The 20,250-nt window shown below is 43.0% G+C and overlaps 1 protein-coding gene across 1 annotated transcript; it reads right to left on the minus strand.

Annotated features, from left to right (window-relative positions):
- Positions 1-3,307: 3,307 nt before the first annotated feature.
- LOC115178611 (gastrula zinc finger protein XlCGF7.1-like) lies at positions 3,308-19,126 on the minus strand. The gene is made up of 2 exons (XM_029739866.1): positions 19,064-19,126; positions 3,308-4,077 (listed from the first exon to the last, which is right to left on the minus strand). The coding sequence occupies exons 1-2, from the start codon at positions 19,124-19,126 to the stop codon at positions 3,385-3,387; spliced, it is 756 nt and encodes a 251-aa protein (XP_029595726.1). The 3' UTR covers positions 3,308-3,384.
- Between the last annotated feature and the right edge of the window lie 1,124 nt (positions 19,127-20,250).

Raw genomic sequence — 20,250 nt, forward strand, 5'->3', positions numbered from 1 at the left:
ATACAATGGTTCCAGACACTGCCATACACCTCCCCTCAATGCCAAAGGAGGGAGTGACTTGTGCACAGACATTGTGGAGACAAGTAATTGGTTCCCCATTAATCACGCCATAGGTGGCTCAGTTGGTAGACCATGGTGTTTGCAACGCCAGGGTTGTGGATTCGATACCCACGGGGGACCAGTACGGAGATAAAATGTATGAAATGTAAGCATTCACTACTGTAAGTCGCTCTGGATAAGAGCGTCTGCTAAATGACTAAAATGTCAAAATGAAGACGATGTTCCATTCTGTCCTCTTCCCTTTCTGATATTCTGCATAGCACCAGGGACATATGAAAGACAAGCCTGACCTCTCCCCTCTCTGGGCCCCAGGTGACTGAGCCCCAGCTGAGGGAGAAGTGCAACTGCCAACACCAGAGTCCAAAGGGATACATTCTGTTGTGTCTTTGGCTATGCCGGATTAAGTGATATGACATGCTTTTCTATAAAATCCTTTCTCTGTAATTAATATCACCTGATTCGCTAATCATGTAAATGTAATTAACTAGAAAGTCGGGACACCACGGAAGAGTGTTTATAGAGCCGTTATCTTCAGAATAAACTCTTAAAGACTTTAATATTTTACATCGAAAGCCGTCAATATTAATCCTCATTTTATTTTCAGTCTCATAATGAAAGTTGTAAATTCTTGGTTATCCTCACGAACCCTGGCTAACAACTTGAATCAGCAATACCAAATTGGGTTTAATTATTTATTTACTAAATACCCAACTAATCACACAGAATTACATATACACAGAATACAAATGATGTCATACAGAAAACGTCCCTGGTGGACGGAGCCGACATGGCGGCTTGTTACACAAAGAAAGGGGGTTGGGTTTCAATGAAAGAGCGGGAAGACTGAGGAACACAGAAACAGCTATGCTATCGTAAATACAGAATTTTATGCATTCTAAATTACCACCCATTTGGAAAAGGAAAATGCAATAAATATTTACTCTGAGCTGCGCTTCGGTAGATTGGTCGTAGATGCTGGCCGGGTTGGACAACAGATCTTCCTGTCCTCAGAAGAATGTCAATGGTGTTAAAGTGGATATGTTGTAGTATCTTTGTCTGTGGTAGACTGGATCCGTCGTCCGTCCTTTCCTAGCCCACGTCTACAGCGGCCGCTGCTAACTCAACGGCTAGGAAGTATCACTTCTGTAGTGAATAAGTTCAAAGTTCATACCATTCACAACCAAAGCTCACGTTGGCTTAGTTCTGTACTTGACATGTGTGTCCTTGTAACGCAGAAGCTGCAGACCTCATGTAGTGGAACCCACTGGTTACATTGTGTCATTGTCTTATATAGTGGCGAGGGGAGGAGGGTGTGTTTCATCGTTTATAACCCCTGTCTCTTCACAGGGGCGGGCCACTGATCAAGCAGGGCACTTTCCTTATGAAAACCCAATTCTCTCAATTGGAAGCTAAAATTACATTTAATCTCCTAACAAACTATTTCAATATCAAACATTTCAATTGCATAACAATTCCATGTGACTCTGATAACTAGAGGGTGTATACTTTCCCAGGTACAGTTTATGTCGTCCTGTCATCAGTCATAATGTCTCAGATGACAACCGAACTGACATCCATACTCATTAAGTTCCAAAGCATATTTCCAGCTGGTTTTATTACCAAAATATGGTTCCTTTTCCCCATTTGTTTGATGTTCCCAGACTCTCTATATTCAACAAAGGCTATTCAACAGTCCTTCAGTAGGGTCAGAAAGAGAGGGGAAGGGAGAAAGGTATTTATGGGGGGTCATAAACCTTACCCACAGGCCAACGTCATGACAATTCTAATGACAAGTATCTCACATAAGCATATAATACAAATAAAAGATCTTAATTATCTATGTTACCCAACTAATTCTGATTCATCCGCCACATCTAAAAATATTTTCATTATTATTCTCACAATGTCAGACAGACATTCTCAACAGATATTTCCCCATTCTACGCTTGACAAGAAGTTCCCTCAGTCCACCACGTGGCACAGTGCTTACACATGGTAACGGCTGTGCGTTTAATTTACCCTTTCTCTCTCTCAAGCAAACGTTCATGTCGATAAATCTCACGCTTTGCGTGGAAATTATCCCACGCATTTGGTTTTACGCACAGATTTGTATAAACGAGGCCCCAAATCTGAATCACATCCGTGACCCATTGCGAGATCTGAAAACAGCAGTTGGTGGAGGGCAACTTAATAGACTAGAGTCCTGTCCAGGGGAAGAACTTGTACATCAAGCTGCCTCACACTACAGACAAAGGAGATAGGCTCCTGTTACTATGAGCTGTTCAGCCTCCGACCGCAAGGTACTACAGAGGGTAGTGCATACGGCCCAGTACATCACTGGGGCTAAGCTGCCTGCCATCCAGGACCTCTACACCAGGTGGTGTCAGGAAGGCCCTAAAAATTGTCAAAGACCCCAGCCACCCCAGTCATAGAATGTTCTCTCTACTACCGCATGGCAAGCGGTACCAGAGCGCCAAGTCTAGGACCAAAAGGCTTCTCAAAAGTTTTTACCGCCAAGCCATAAGACTCCTGAACAAGTAATCAAATGGCTACCTGGACTATTTGCATTGTCCCGCCCCCCCAACCCCTCTTTTACGCTGCTGCTACTCTCTGTTTATCATATATGCATAGTCACTTTAACTATACGTTCATGTACATACTACCTCAATTAGCCCGAATAACCGGTGCCCCTGCACATTGGCTACCCGGACTATCTGCATTGTGTCCCGCCACCCACCAACCCCTCTTTTACGCTACTGCTACTCTCTGTTCATCATATATGCATAGTCACTTTAACCATATCTACATGTACATACTACCTCAATCAGCCTGACTAACCGGTGTCTGTATGTAGCCTCACTACTGTTATAGCCTCGCCACTGTTATTTTTCACTGTCTTTTTACTGTTGTTTTTATTTCTTTACTTATCTATTGTTCACCTAATACCTATTTTTTACTCAAAATCGCACTGTTGGTTAGGGCCTGTAAGTAAGCATTTCACAGTAAGGTAAACTTTGATTTGATTTGTTCTGGATCATACAAGACAAGGCTCCTGTTTCTATGAGCTGATCTGGGCTCGTGCAAGGCTACTTACTTATATAATAATTTACATTTTGCAAATAATATAATGAACAACATCATAAGGTTGACATTTGCATCCAATCAATCGAATAAGAAAAAAAAAACATTTTAAAATATTTTATCTGATTTTAGACATGATCATGTCGCCAGATGAAAAAACATCCACAAAAGTAAACCTGTTTTTTATGATTTCATATAAACAATATGATTTCATTTGGCAAGAACAAAAACACACATTCTCAGTCAAAAACATAAGTCAGACAACAGCCTCTCTATTCTCTCATGTGATTTCAGGTCCTCTGACTGGGAAAATGTCTTTCCACAATGAGAGCAGTGGTATGTCTTCTCCTCCTGTGTATGTACCCTCTGATGTGATTTCAGGTTCCTTAACTGAGCAAAACTCTTTCCACAGTGGGAGCAATGGTAGGGCTTTTCTCCTGTGTGTATTCTCTCATGCTTTGTCAGGCCTTCTAACCACCTAAAACTCTTTCCACAGTGGGAACAGTCGTAGTGCTTTTCTCCTGTGTGTATTCTCTCATGTGACTTCTGGCTCGCTAAACAGGTAAAAGCCTTTCCACAGTGGGAGCAGTGATAAGGCTTCTCTCCAGAGTGTATTCTCTTATGTATTTCCAGGCGCCCTAACCGACTAAAACTTTTTCCACACTGGGAACATTGGAAAGGCTTTTCTCCTGTGTGTGTCCTCTGATGCTCTTTTAGGTCCTCTGACTGGCAAAATGTCTTTCCACAATGAGAGCAGTGGTATGTCTTCTCCTCCTGTGTATGTACCCTCTGATGTGATTTCAGGTTCCTTAACTGAGCAAAACTCTTTCCACAGTGGGAGCATTGGTAGGGCTTTTCTCCTGTGTGTATTCTCTCATGCCTTGTCAGGCCTTCTAACCACCTAAAACTCTTTCCACAGTGGGAACAGTCGTAGGGCTTTTCTCATGTGTGTCCTCTCTCATGTGACTTCTGGCTCCCTAAACAGGTAAAAGTCATTCCACAGTGGGAGCAGTGATAAGGCTTCTCTCCAGAGTGTATTCTCATATGTATTTTCAGGCTCCCTAACTGACTAAAACTGTTTCCACACTGGGAACATTGGAAAGGCTTTTCTCCTGTGTGTGTCCTCTCATGCTCTTTTAGTTTTCGTAACTTAGTAAAACTCTTTCCGCAGTAGGAGCAGTGATGCCGTTTGGCTGGTTTGGGCGTCTCTGGGTCTGGTTCCCCTGAAGGACTCTTCCTGCTGTCAGAGGGAGAGTCTGGTCTCTCTCCTGCCAAAGACAAACAGATTATTTTGTTAAACAGAGGCCTGAATGAAACCTCCACATGATAAAACTGTCTTCATATGAGGTTTAATCTAGATTACATCCCTCAATAACCCAAGGTCAGTTTTCACAACATTACATCATTAAACGTAAACTTGGTGAGATTTCAAAAACAAATAATGTAGAGCTCCCAAATCTAATCTTGTTCTCATGGGTGTCATGTTTTGGTCGAAAAATTTACTAAAATGGTCATAAAATGTACATTTCGACTTCCAAATCGAACCACAGAGATGGTTGGAGGTCCACACATCAGAGAATGTTAGACTTGAATGGGAATATCTGTTGTTTTAAATTATACTGTCAATCCTCCATAAGAAACCTGTTGAAATCATAAAAATAAACAGAATAGAGAGGACCATTTAAGTTGACATTCAACGGTTGGACGGACCGGCGGCCATCTTTGTGGTAGTAATTAGAAGTTAAAATGTAAATGTCATTACAATTTCAATGATGTACTGCAGTAGTCTGATGCAGAGGTGCAAAGTACTTAACTAAAAATACTTTTAAGTACTACCTAAGTACTTTCCCTTGACATCCAAAAGTACTCGTTACATTTTGAATGTTAGCATGACAGAAAAATGGTCCAATTCACACACTTATCAAGAGAACATCCCTGATCATCCTTACTGCATCTGATCTGACAAATACATTGTTTGTAAATTACGTCTGAGTGTTGGAGTGTGACCCTGGCTATCCATAAAATAATAAAACAAGAAAATTGTGCGGTCAGGTATGCTTAATATAAGGAATGTGAAATTATTTATACTTTTAATTTTTATACTTAAAGGTATATTTTAGGAATTACATTTACATTTGATACTTTAGTATATTTAAAACCAAATACTTTTAGACTTTTACTCAAGTAGTATTTTACTCTGTGACTTTCACTTGAGTCATTTTCTATTAAGGTATCTTTACTTTTACTCAAGTATAACAGTTGGGTACTTTTTCTACCACTGGTCTGAAAGGACAGGTCCATTCTATGAATTCTATGTGTATAATTGAAATGACACCCACCCTGTATTCAACCGATGGCAGGCAAGACCCAAAAACCTCAGATTATGTAAAGTGGAATCTAAACTACAACATGTGCAAACATGGAGTTTGCACGTTTTTAGATAATTTACATTAAAAAGGTTAAAAATGTAATAATTATTTTTTTGGACGGGGGGGGAATTATAAAACAGTTTTGGTTACGGGTCCAACGCTCTAACCACTAGGCTGCCTGCCGCTACCTGCCGCCCCTACATCTCCTGAATGTTTTGCCATTCAGGTCCAAAAAGTAACTTTCTGACCACTTCTTCCATGGGCAAACAACTATGGACACTCTATGGATACTCTATGGACACTCAAAAGGGATGCTGTCAAAAAGGTGATTGAATTGAAATGGATTTATCCTCTATATCTACAACAGGGCCAGGCTACATCCTCTATATCTACAACAGGGCTAGGCTACATCCTCTATATCTACAACAGGGCTAGGCTACATCCTCTATATCTACAACAGGGCTAGGCTACATCCTCTATATCTACAACAGGGCTAGGCTACATCCTCTATATCTACAACAGGGCTAGGCTACATCCTCTATATCTACAACAGGGCTAGGCTACATCCTCTATATCAACAACAGGGCTAGGCTACATCCTCTATATCAACAACAGGGCTAGGCTACATCCTCTATATCAACAACAGGGCTAGGCTACATCCTCTATATCTACAACAGGGCTAGGCTACATCCTCTATATCTACAACAGGGCTAGGCTACATCCTCTATATCTACAACAGGGCTAGGCTAAATCCTCTATATCTACAACAGGGCTAGGCAACATCCTCTATATCTACAACAGGGCTAGGCTACATCCTCTATATCTACAACAGGGCTAGGCTACATCCTCTATATCTGCAAAAGGGCTAGGCTACATCCTCTATATCTACAACAGGGCTAGGCTACAACCAGAACGTATTAAACTGAGACCTCATTAAATTATGCCAAAAAATAAAACTTGTCCATTTCTACTTATAAAACGGGTCATATCAATAAAAAGTACCTAGAGTCCGTGTGAATTGTTTGAAGAGTAGGCTATATCATTACAAATGATATGTCTAAAAATGAGCTGCAACAGAAAGGCTACTTTTGAGATATTAATATATAAAAATACATCTCATAATCTAGACTCTATATATTAGAGCACACTATAAGGAACATAATGACTCCAAGATAATCTAGACTCTATATATTAGAGCACACTATAAGGAACATAATGACTCCAAGATAATCTAGACTCTATATATAGAGCACACTATAAGGAACATAATGACACCAAGATAATCTAGACTCTATATATTAGAGCACACTATAAGGAACATAATGACTCCAAGATAATCTAGACTCTATATATTAGAGCACACTATAAGGAACATAATGACTCCAAGATAATCTAGACTCTATATATTAGAGCACACTATAAGGAACATAATGACTCCAAGATAATCTAGACTCTATATATTAGAGCACACTATAAGGAACATAATGACTCCAAGATAATCTAGACTCTATATATTAGAGCACACTATAAGGAACATAATGACTCCAAGATAATCTAGACTCTATATATTAGAGCACACTATAAGGAACATAATGACTCCAAGATAATCTAGACTCTATATATTAGAGCACACTATAAGGAACATAATGACTCCAAGATAATCTAGACTCTATATATTAGAGCACAATGTAAGAAGTATAATGACTAGATGATGTCTGTATCATGTAGGGTTCAGAGGTCATGGGGTCTGACAGTATAATGACTAGATGTCTGTATCATGTAGGGGTCAGAGGTCACGGGGTCTGACAGTATAATGACTAGATGATGTCTGTATCATGTAGGGGTCAGAGGTCATGGGGTCTGACAGTATAATGACTAGATGTCTCTATCATGTAGGGGTCAGAGGTCATGGGGTCTGACAGTATAATGACTAGATGTTGTCTGTATCATGTAGGGTTCAGAGGTCATGGGGTCTGACAGTATAATGACTAGATGTCTGTATCATGTAGGGTTCAGAGGTCATGGGGTCTGACAGTATAATGACTAGATGTCTGTATCATGTAGGGGTCAGAGGTCATGGGGTCTGACAGTATAATGACTAGATGTCTGTATCATGTCCTATAAATGCCCTTTTATCATGGTTTTCTCAAACATGGTTTGTGTTACAAATGTAAAAAACATATCGAACATACTTCCTCCAATGAGGTTTCTATGAGAGAATTGCCAAAACAATATATTCTGAGATACTAAAAATATTATCGGCCCACGTTGGCATGGAATCGCGCTCCAGTGTAATGCAACGTAATTTGAGTCATGATAAGAGCAAGTCCATTCTGTGAAACATTAAAGATGGGATTTTGCTTGTAAATCCATTGTTAACGTGTTGTTGGTGACCCGCTCTTTGGTGGTATACACATCTAAGTTTTATCAATTCCTACATTAAACAACATATTCAAGCATAAACATTCAGTCGAACTTCGCTTTAAAACCACGCATTTTAAGACAGTACTTACTGGTCTTAATCAGATCTCCTGTCTCCTCCTCCTCTTTCAATGTGACAGTCATCTCCCCCTCCTCCTCCTCCTCCTCCACTCCTGCATCAACCTCAGTCTCTTCCTCCTCTTCTTTAACTGTAACATCCTCCTCTTTCACTCTGAACGCGTCTTCCTCTTCTTTCACTGAAACGTTTTTCTCTTCTTCTTTCACTGTAACAGCCTCACCCTCTACTTGTTGTTGTATTGTAACATCTTTCTCTTCCTCCTCCTCTTTAACGAGAGCTTCTTTCTCCGTCCAGCAGACCTCCTCTTCTTTAGCAGGAGGAGAGTAGCTTAGTGAGCTCATGGTCGGAGATGTTAGCTAGCTAGCTGGCGTTCGTTAGTAATAGGCTAATTTATCAAGCCAGCTAACTAACAACGTATATATGAAATGAAATGGGGAAACTAGCTAGTTATTAGACATACGTATTTTTAAAACACAGATGCAACTATACAACGATTTTTGTCTATAAAGGTAGTGAGGTGTCTGACTAGCTGTTGTTGTTGTTGAAGAAACGTCCCGTCCACTAGATTATACGTCACACAGGCAGCGTCGCCTGAAAGACGCACACATCGCCGTCAGCTGACTGGATAAGGAAACGCAGTTGAGATCAATGTTTATTTTATTTCCAGACAAAAAAGCTCATATTTTTCATTTCTTTCATCACATAATAATAAAATAATGGTCGGCAAGTAGCCTAACGATTAGAGCGGTTTCAATACCAGAGCTGAACAGGAAAACATCTGAAAGATTTGTTGATGTGTCCTTGAGCAAGGCACTTAACACTAATTTGCTCCAGGGACGCTGTACTACTGTGGCTGACCCTGTAAAACAACACATTACACTGCACCTATCATACTACTATGGCTGACCCTGTAAAACAACACATTACACTGCACCTATCATACTACTATGACAGACCCTGTAAAACAACACATTACACTGCACCTATCATACTACTATGACTGACCCTGTAAAACAACACATTACACTGCACCTATCATACTACTATGGCTGACCCTGTACAACAACACATTACACTGCACCTATATGGTGTTTTTGTATATTATTAGGAGATGTCCAAAGGAAAGCATGTGTTGATTGATTAGTGCAGATTTGTAATGTGTATCAATTTAAAGCATATCACCAGACTGCATACAAAAGAGGCACTGCACGCAAGTTATACTAATCTCACTGCAAATGGTGAGGGGGACCCCAGAATAATCATTTCTGTTGTAAAGAAATTAGTTCAACCACCACATTCACATTGACAACCCCAACTTCTGTCTCTGAAATGATCCATAATATGAGGTCAACTACCTGTCCCTTGGACCCTGTTCCCACAGGACTCATAATAGTTATCATGTTGAAGTCATATTGACAGAGTTGTTGTGAAGATGGGGAGGGGTTATGTCTGTTATAAAAAGATGTCCTGCGTTTATGACACAACAAAATCAACTGTACTAGTTGTTCAGGCTGTGGTCTGGTCCCGTCTTGATTACTGTCTGGTAACAGGGTGAGGTGCAGCAAAGAAAGACCTAGCAAAGCTAGCCTGTAGGCTGTAGCCTGTAGCCTGTAGCCTGTAGGCTGTAACCTGTAGGCTGTAGCCTGTAGGCTGTAGCCTGTAGGCTGTAGCCCTGTAGGCTGTAGCCCTGTAGGCTGTAACCCTGTAGGCTGTTGTAGCCTGTAGCCTGTAGCCTGTAGGCTGTAGCCTGTAGGCTGTAGCCTGTAGGCTGTAGCCTGTAGCCTGTAGCCTGTAGCCTGTAGACTGTTGTAGCCTGTAGGCTGTTGTAGCCTGTAGGCTGCTGTAGCCTGTAGGCTGCTGTAGCCTGCGGGCACCTTTCATGAATAGTGTCACGTTCTGACCAGTAAGGGGTTATCTGTTATTGTAGTTTGGTCAGGACGTGGCAGGGGGGTATTTGTTTTATGTGGTTCGGGGTGTGTGTTTATGTAGAGGGGTGTTTGATTTATGTATTCCGGGGTTTTGGTCTATGTTCTATGTTAGTGTATTTTCTATGTTCTAGTCTTTTAGGTTCTATGTTTAGTTTATTGATTTGGCCTTCAATTGGAGACAACTGTTCCTCGTTGCCTCTGATTGAAGGTCCTATATAGAGGGTTGTGTTTTGTTTGGGTTTTGTGGGAAGTTGTTCTTTGCATAGCTGTGTGTTGCCTGCAAGACTGTTTGTCGTCCGGTCATTGTTTTCGTGTTTTTTTTGTAAAATAAACATGAGTATTCAGGTACCCGCTGTGCCTTGGTCCATTCACTACGATGACCGTTACAGAACTTCCCACCACAAACGGACCAAGCAGCGGGGAAAGGAGCAGCAGGTGGACTATCGGGAGTTTTGGACTTGGGAGGAGATATTATCCGGAGAGGGACCATGGAGAGAGGCTGAAGAGGACCGGGAACGCTACAGGGGAACACGGCTGGCATGGAAGCCGGAGAGGCAGCCCCAATAATTTCTTTTGGGTGGGGCACATGGGTAGCTGGGCCAGTAAGCCCTAAGTCAACTCCCCATGCTTATTATGGGGAGCGTGTGGTGAAGAGAGCGCCGGTGTATGAGGACGTGCGCACGATCTCGCCCATGTGCACGCACAGTCCGGTGCGAGCGATCCCAGCCCCTCGCAAGTGCCGTGCTAGAGTGGGCATCCAACCTGGAAGGAGGATGCCTGCGCAGCGCATCTGGCCACCAGTGCGCCTCCTAGGCCCAGGCTATCCTACGCCTGCTCTACGCACGGCAACCATCAGGCCTCTGCACAGCCCAGTTCGCCCTGTGCCAGCACTCCGCTCGTACAGGGCTACTATGACCATCCAGCCCGGACGGGTTGTGCAGGAGGTGCGCTCCAGACCTCCAGTGCTTAGCCATGGTCCAGTGTATCCTGTTCCCGCTCCACGCACTAGCCCTGAGGTGCGTGTTTCCAGTCTGCAACATCCAAAGCCAGCACCACGCACCAGGCTTCCAGTGCATCAGCCCAGTCCAACTTGTCCTGTTCCTGCTCCTCGCACTAACCTTGGGGTGCGTGTCTCCAGTCTGGTATCTCCACTACCAGCCCCATGCATCAGGCTTTCAGTGCGCAGTCCCCGTCCAGAGCTTCCGACGACAGTACCCCGTCCAGAACTTCCGACGACAGTACCCCGTCCAGAGCTTCCGGCGACAGTGCCCCATCCAGAGCTTCCGGCAACAGTCTCCCGTCCAGAGTGTCCGGAAACAGTGCCCCGTCCAGAGTGTCTGACGACAGTGCCCCGTCCAGAGTGTCCGGCAACAGTGCCCCGTCTAGAGATGGCCCAAAGTCCGGAACCGAGTGAGACGGCCCACAGTCCGGAACCGAGTGAGACGGCCCACAGTCCGGAACCGAGTGAGACGGCCTACAGTCCGGAACCGAGTGAGACGGCCTACTGTCCGGAACCGAGTGAGACGGCCTACAGTCCGGAACCGAGTGAGACGGCCTACAGTCCGGAACCGAGTGAGACGGCCTACATTCCGGAACTGAGTGAGATGGCCTACAGTCCGGAACCGAGTGAGACGGCCTACTGTCCGAAACCGACGCAGCGAGAGTTGCCCTACAGTCCGGAACCGACGCAGCGAGAGTCGCCCTACAGTCCGGAACCGAGTGAGACGGCCTACAGTCCGAAACCGACGCAGCGAGAGTCGCCCTACAGTCCGGAACCGATGCAGCGAGAGTCGCCCTACAGTCCAGAACCGACGCAGCGAGAGTCGCCCTACAGTCCGGAACCGACGCAGCGAGAGTCGCCCGACAGTCCGGAATCGGCGCATCCAGAGTCGCCCTTCAGCCCGAGGTCTCCAGCGATGCGCATCAGCCTGAGGTCTCCAGCAACGCACATCAGCCCGAGGTCTTCAGCGATGCGCCATAGCACAGAGACTTCGGGAGGGGTAACATTAAATATGTATTCAGCGGGGGTGGACAGATTAGGTGGGGGACTTAGGCCAGAGCCTGAGCCACCTCCCCAGTAGGAGGATTGGGGAGGGGGGTGTAGCACGGGAACCGTCGGTGACGGCAGCCACCCTCCCTTCCCTTCCTTTATTTGGGGGTTTATTTTGTGTTTATTTTTTTTGTATGAGGTGGATCCGGGGTCTGCACCTTTGGGGGGGGGGGGGTGGTACTGTCACGTTCTGACCAGTAAGGGGTTATCTGTTATTGTAGTTTGGTCAGGACGTGGCAGGGGGGTATTTGTTTTATGTGGTTCGGGGTGTGTGTTTTTGTAGAGGGGTGTTTGATTTATGTATTCCGGGGTTTTGATCTATGTTCTATGTTAGTGTATTTTCTATGTTCTAGTCTAGTCTTTTTAGTTCTATGTTTAGTTTATTGATTTGGCCTTCAATTGGAGGCAACTGTTCCTCGTTGCCTCTGATTGAAGGTCTTATATAGAGGGATGTGTTTTGTTTGGGTTTTGTGGGAAGTTGTTCTTTGCATAGCTGTGTGTTGCCTGCAAGACTGTTTGTCGTCCGTTCATTGTTATTGTGTTTTATTTTGTCAAATAAACATGAGCATTCACGTACCTGCTGCGCCTTGGTCCATTCACTACGACGACCGTTACAAATAGTGATTCTAGAGGATGTGACGCAGCAGTAATCTGGTCATGACCCATAGAGATGGCTGCCATGCATACTTTCAATGTCGATAAGGACTTCCCTGCAGCCACCAGCTCCTGGAGGACTTCCCTGCAGCCACCAGCTCCTGGAGGACTTCCCTGCAGCCACCAGCTCCTGGAGGACTTCCCTGCAGCCATCAGCTCCTGGAGGACTTCCCTGCAGCCATCAGCTCCTGGAGGACTTCCCTGCAGCAACAAAAAATTTAACTCCTGGATGGTTTGTCCTCGGGGTTTCACCTGCCAAATAACTCCTGTTATACTCACAGACATAATTTTAACAGTTTGAGAAACTTTAGAGTGTTTTCTATCTAAATCTACCAATTATATGCATATCTTAGCTTCTGGGCCTGAGAAACAGGCAGTTTACTTTGGGCACGCTATTCATCCGGATGTGAAAATACTGCCCCCTATCCCAATGAAGTTACACTGAAGTGATAGATGTGCAGAAGATGAATGTGCAAGTAGAGATACTGGGGTACAAAGGAGCAAAAAAAGAAAATAACAATATGAGGATGAGGTGTGCTATTTACAGATGGGCTGTGTACAGGTGCAATGATCGGTAAGCTGTCACAAACCTTTCACAAATCGTTGTGACAGGAGGTCCGTTTCGATGAGGGAGTTCCCATGGTTGGGAGGTTGTTCGCTGTACAAGGTCTGAAAACAAGTGATGCTGTGGCCAATGTGGAGCAACAAGTAGAACTGATGCTCTCTCTCTCTCTCTCTCTCTCTCTAGCGTGATCTTCCTAAAGTCCTGAGTGGATCAACGGAATTGGTGGAAACGCCTACAGCAGCCTCCCGTTGGGCCATCTGAGTTATAGGGCATCAACCCCCGATGTGGGCCTGCTGGACCCTTTATGGAGAACCACATACGACAATTGGTTGAGTCTCGCGATGCAAACAGATCGACGATGGCCGTTCCGAATCACGCCCAGATCATCTCCACTACCGTGGGCTGTATCCTCCAGTCTGAAGGAAGAGGGCCTCCTCTGGAGAGAAGATCTGCTGCCTGATTCTTCACCCCTGGCAGGTGTATTGCTCTGAGGGATGTAAGGTGTCTGTTTGCCCAAAGCAGTAGCTCCCATTCTACCTGATGCAATGGCCATTGAGAGAGCCGTGTCATCAGTCCGCCCTGGCAGTTGTTGTGTTCAACCACGTTTGTGTCGTCTGTCCGTGTCATGTTGTCCTGTCAGCACTGAGAGGAATATGAGATGTTGTCCTCTCAGCACTGGGAGGAATATGAGATGTTGTCCTCTCAGCACTGAGAGGAATATGAGATGTTGTCCTCTCACCACTGGGAAGAAGTGCCGGAGTGCAAGATGAACCGGCCTTGAAGCTCCAGTAAGTTTTTCATTTATTTTTATTTATTGAATATTCGAAACATACAATATACTTGCAGTGAAGCCGCTCAATAACGACATCATACCAGTCATCCAACAAATTCCCATTCAGAGCGACATACAGAAGCATCCAGGGTCAATGCCCTGCTCAAAAGGCACCTAAAGGACTTTCAGACCATGAGAAACAAGATTCTCTGGTCTGATGAAACCAAGATTGAACTCTTTGGCCTGAATGTCAAGCGTTACATCTGGAGGAAACCTGGTATCATCCCTACGGTGAAGCATGGTGGTGTCAGCGTCATGCTGTGGGGATGTTTTTCAGCAGCAGGGACTGGAAGACTAGTCAGGATCGAGGGAAAGATGAACAGAGCAAAGTACAGAGAGATCCTTGATGAAAACCTGCTCCAGAGCGCTCAGGCTGGGTCGAAGGTTCACCTTCCAACAGGACAAGAACCCTAAGCACACAGCCAAGACAAAGTAGGAGTGGCTTCAGGACAAGTCTCTGAATGTCCTTGAGTGGCCCAGCAAGACCCCAGACTTGAACACGATCTAACATCTCTGGAGAGACCTGAAAATATCTGTGCAGCAATGCTCCCCATCCAACCTGACAGAGCTTGAGAGGATCTGCAGAGAAGAATGGGAGAAACTGTGCCAAGCTTGTAGCGTTATACCCAAGAAAAATCGAGGATTTAATCGCTGCCAAAGGTGCTTCAACATAGTAAAGGGTCTGAATACTTATGTAAATGTGATATTTCAGGGGTTTTTTCATATACGTGATGTAGATGTATAAAATGAAAGTCCACTAATAGAATTCCACACTTTATTAATATTCAGACCAAAATATGTTTCATTAATCAATTCCTTTTAACAATCAGCACCTGTGTTTTCTCTGATATGGTGGAATAACGCTGATGGGAACATTCATGAGGTAGTGAGTGTTTTAATAATACTGATGGGAACATTCATGAGGTAGTGAGTGTTTTAATAATACTGATGGGAACATTCATGAGGTAGTGAGTGTTTTAATAATACTGATGGGAACATTCATGAGGTAGTGAGTGTTTTAATAATACTGATGGGAACATTCATGAGGTAGTGAGTGTTTTAATAATACTGATGGGAACATTCATCAGGTAGTGAGTGTTTTAATAATACTGATGGGAACAGCCATGAGGTAGTGAGTGTTTTAATAATACTGATGGGAACATTCATGAGTTAGTGAGTGTTTTAGTAATACTGATGGGAACATTCATGAGTTAGTGAGTGTTTTAATAATACTGATGGGAACATTCATGAGGTAGGGAGTGTTTTAATAATACTGATGGGAACATTCATCAGGTAGTGAGTGTTTTAATAATACTGATGGGAACAGCCATGAGGTAGTGAATGTTTTAATAATACTGATGGGAACATTCATGATGTAGTGAGTGTTTTAATAATACTGATGGGAACATTCATGAGGTAGTGAGTGTTTTAATAATACTGATGGGAACATTCATGAGGTAGTGAGTGTTTTAATAATACTGATGGGAACATTCATCAGGTAGTGAGTGTTTTAATAATACTGATGGGAACAGCCATGAGGTAGTGAGTGTTTTAATAATACTGATGGGAACATTCATGAGTTAGTGAGTGTTTTAGTAATACTGATGGGAACATTCATGAGTTAGTGAGTGTTTTAATAATACTGATGGGAACATTCATGAGGTAGGGAGTGTTTTAATAATACTGATGGGAACATTCATGAGTTAGTGAGTGTTTTAATAATACTGATGGGAACATTCATGAGGTAGGGAGTGTTTTAATAATACTGATGGGATCATTCATGAGTTAGTGAGTTCTTCATGTCAACAACTTATCAATGTTCTAAGAACGTCATCACATTTTCATACTCATTTAGCTTGATGACTAGTACACAAATTAACTCAATGTAACACAGACAAAATTCAAGATTTATCAAGGTTAGAATGAAGAAATGCACATTCTATTCATCCATTTAATCATTTACATTTAAAAAATATATCCAAAGCATTTAATGAACATCAAAGGGTTTATACTTGTATCCAAAAACATTTTATTTTAATTACAATTTTATTTGAATCACAATCAACTCATTGCCCTTGTGGTTAGTGTCCTCCCTGAGATTGGAAGGTTGGTAGTTGGTTCCCCGCCTGAGTCATACCAAAGACTTTAAAAAAGGGGACCAGGTGTGTCTGCTTGGCACTCAGCTTTAAGAAAATAGATTGGGGCTAAGCGTCCTGTTCACGGGGACTTGTACATTAAGCTGTCTTATGCTACAGAAAGGTTCACACCAGGCAAGGCCAAGGTAACTTACTTTTATCCAGGCAAAGTTCATAAAGATGCACATTTTATGAATGTAAAAGAGGGCAAATCTTTTGAAAAACATTCTCTTATATAAACAAAAAATGTAAACACTATTTCAGTCAAAAACGTGTCAGAACACAGCCTCTCTATTCTCTCATGTGATTGCAGGTCCTCTGACTGGGAAAATGTCTCTCCACAATTAGAACAGCGGTATGTCTTCTCCTCCTGTGTATTTATATGTATTTTTCATGGTCTTTCAGGTTCCATAATGGAGTAAATCTATTTTCTCCTATGTGTCATCCCATATGTTTTCTGGATCCCTAATCAGTTAAAAGTCTTTCCACATTGGGAGCAGTGGTAAAGTGTGTCCTCTCATGTGATGTAAGGTCCTGTGATCTACAAAATCTCTTTCCACACTGGGAGCATTGGTAGGGCTTTTCCCCTGAGTGTATTCGTTTATGCCTTTTCAGGCTTCCTAAACGGGTAAAACTCTTTCCACAGAAGGAACATTGAAAACGCTTTTCTCCTGTGTGTGTCCTCTCATGTTCTTTTAGGTTGCCTAACGTGGTCAAACCTCTAGTGTTGGTTATAGTGTTGGTTATATCACTGTGACTAGTGTTGGTTATATCACTGTGACTAGTGTTGGTTATAGCACTGTGACTAGTGTTGGTTATATCACTGTGACTAGTGTTGGTTATAACACTGTGACTAGTGTTGGTTATATCACTGTGACTAGTGTTGGTTATATCACTGTGACTAGTGTTGGTTATATCACTGTGACTAGTGTTGGTTATATCACTGTGACTAGTGTTGGTTATATCACTGTGACTAGTGTTGGTTATATCACTGTGACTAGTGTTGGTTATATCACTGTGACTAGTGTTGGTTATATCACTGTGACTAGTGTTGGTTATATCACTGTGATGCTCCAGGTACTGTGGAGTGAGTAGTGTTGGTTATATCACTTATATCAATATTAACCCAATGTTTATATCCAGGACAAATTAACTAGCAACAGCAAGCTAGCTAAATAGGACAAATTAGCTAGCAACAGCAAGTTAGCAGGAAGTTTGTTTTGATATTTTAACCTGCGAGTCCTGATAGGGTCTGGTGTGGGGGGACAAAATCAACATGCGCGATAGTCTGGTCAGCATGTGAGCCCGGTGCAACATGGTTCAGTCCAGAGACAGGTATTTAGAAAGTTGGGGACAGGTTTCTGCATTTACATAAAATTATGGCAGCCATGTTAGCGCCCCCATTTACAATACATGGGGAATATTTAAATGATATAACTGAAGGTCTAGAATGATAACAATATTCAAATTCTAGAAGGTTACCCAACTCTCTAAATATACTTAACAAAAATATAAACGCAACATGGAAAGTGTTGGTCCCATTTTTCATGAGCTGAAATAAAAGATTCCAGAAATGTGTTTCTTCTCTCAAAATGTTATGCACAAATTTGTTTACCTTCCTGTTAGTGAGCATTTCCCCTTTGCCAAGATAATCCATCCACCTGACCGGTGTGGTATATCAAGAAGCTGATTAAACAGCATGATCATTACACATTTGCACATTGTGCTGGTGACAATAAAAGGTCACTAAAATGTGCAGTTTTGTCACACAACACAGTGCCACAGATGTCTCATGGTTTGAGGGAGCATGCAATTGGCATGCTGATTGCAGGAATGTCCACCAGAGATGTTGCCAGATAATGTAATATTAATTTCTCTACCATAAGCCGCTTCCAAAGTAATTTTACAACATTTTGCAGTACGTCCAACCAGCCTCACAACCACAGACCACATGTAACCACGCCAGCCCAGAACCTCCACATCCGGCTTCTTCACCTGCAGGATCGTCTGAGACCAGCCACCCGGACAGCTGATGAAACTGAGGAGTATTTCTGTCTGTAATGAAGTCCTTTTGTGGGGAAAAACTTCTTCTGATTGGCTGGGCCTTGCTGCCCAGTGGGTGGGCCAGTCTCCCAAGTGGGTAGGCCTATGTCCTCCCAGGGCCACCCAAGGCTGCGCCCCTGCCCAGTCATGTAAAATGCATAGATTAGGGCCTAATTAATGTATTTCAATTGACTGATTCCTTATATGAACTGTAACTCAGTAAAATCGTTGAAATTGTTGCGTTTATATTTTTGTTCAGTGTAGATAGTAATCATTTATTGCATTTCAATAGCACTTTTTATAACAATCTTATGTCTCAGGTTCAGCATCATTTAACTACCTCCATGTTTTGAGGATATACAGTGTTATTTTACAATTACATTGTTCACAAACAAAGGAGTAAAACAAGCTTATATTTTGGGTTCTGATGGGGTACGACAGTTGAACTATGTTCAGTGGACATTTTTTAAGTTATATTATCCAAGAATCAATGGCGAGGCCCAGAGCCATATATTAAAACGATACATGAATTCATCAAGGGCAGTTTGTGGCCCTGCTTTTAAGACGGTACTCACTGGTGTTAATCAGATCTTCAGTCTCCTCTTCCTCACCTTCATCTCCCAAAACATCTTCCTCATCCTCTTTTCTTAAGATAGCCTCCTCTGACACTCCAATGGGTTCTTTCTCTTCTTTCACTATAACATCCTCCTCCTCTTCTTCTTTCAATCTTATGGCCTCCTCTTCCTCCTCTTTAATTCTGGAAGCTTCTACCTCCTCCTCTTCCACTGTGACAGCCTCTATCCCCTCTTCATCTTTCACTCTAAAAGGTTCTTTCTCTTCTTTCACTGTAACGTTATTCTCCTCTTCTTCCAATGTGATACTGATAGCCTCCTCATCCTCCTCTTTCATTCTGAAAGCTTCTTCCTCTCCTTTTACTAAAACATCCTCCTCTTCTTCGTTCACGGCAATATTCATCCCCAGAGCTTCTTTCTCCGTCCTGTAGACCTCCTCTTCTTTAGCAGAGGGGTAGTAGGTTAGTGAGCTCATGGTCAAGGATGTTAGCTAGCTAGTTAGTTAGTTGCACATTTATCTTCTGCACATCCTACCATTCCAGTGTTTAATTGCTATATTGTAATTACTTTGCCACCATGGCCTATTTATTGCCTTACCTCTCTTATCCTACCTCACTTGCACATGCTGTATATAGATTTTTCTACTGTATTATTGATTGAACTGTTCACAAAGAAAAACTTTTACTTGAGAGAGGAGTATCCCATAGCCAGATAGCATTCGCTATAAATTATCGTTCAGTTTGGTCCCTATGACGAGGTTCTAATCTCGTTCCTGGCACTTCATAGTACAAAAACACCAACTCATCCAATGGCATATATCAATTGTCAACTCTAGATACTCCCATCTAAAGTAAAGCCCCTCTTGACCCCACTCCTGGACAAGCTCACTGAGGGGAGTGAGCCTCTAGGTCATACACTATCCCAGGATAAGTGCAACATCAGAGAGGACATACAATGGTTCCAGACACTGCCATACACCTCCCCTCAATGCCAAAGGAGGGAGTGACTTGTGCACAGACATTGTGGAGACAAGTAATTGGTTCTAATCACGCCATAGGTGGCTCAGTTGGTAGAGCATGATGTTTGCAACGCCAGGGTTGTGGGTTCGATACCCACGGGGGACCAGTACGGAGATAAAATGTATGAAATGTAAGCATTCACTACTGTAAGTCGCTCTGGATAAGAGCGTCTGCTAAATGACTAAAATGTAAAAATGAAGACAATGTTCCATTCTGTCCTCTTCCCTTTCTGATATTCTGCATAGCACCAGGGACATATGAAAGACAAGCCTGACCTCTCCCCTCTCTGGGCCCCAGGTGACTGAGCCCCAGCTGAGGGAGAAGTGCAACTGCCAACACGAGAGTCCAAAGGGATACATTCTGTTGTGTCTTTGGCTATGCCGGATTAAGTGATATGACATGCTATTCTATAAAATCCTTTCTCTGTAATTAATATCACCTG

Source organism: Salmo trutta, chromosome 38, assembly GCF_901001165.1.
Source record: "Salmo trutta chromosome 38, fSalTru1.1, whole genome shotgun sequence".
Taxonomy (NCBI): Eukaryota; Metazoa; Chordata; class Actinopteri; order Salmoniformes; family Salmonidae; genus Salmo; species Salmo trutta.

Excerpts from the sequence above, each read along its gene's own strand:
- LOC115178611 (XM_029739866.1), bottom strand. The coding sequence starts at position 19,126 with ATGAAAGAGGAGGATGAGGAGGCTATCAGTATCACATTGGAAGAAGAG. Across the intron at positions 4,078-19,063 it reads AAGAGGAGAATAACGTTACA|CCCTACGACTGTTCCCACTG; the intron begins GTGAAAGAAGAG and ends ACATGAGAAAAG.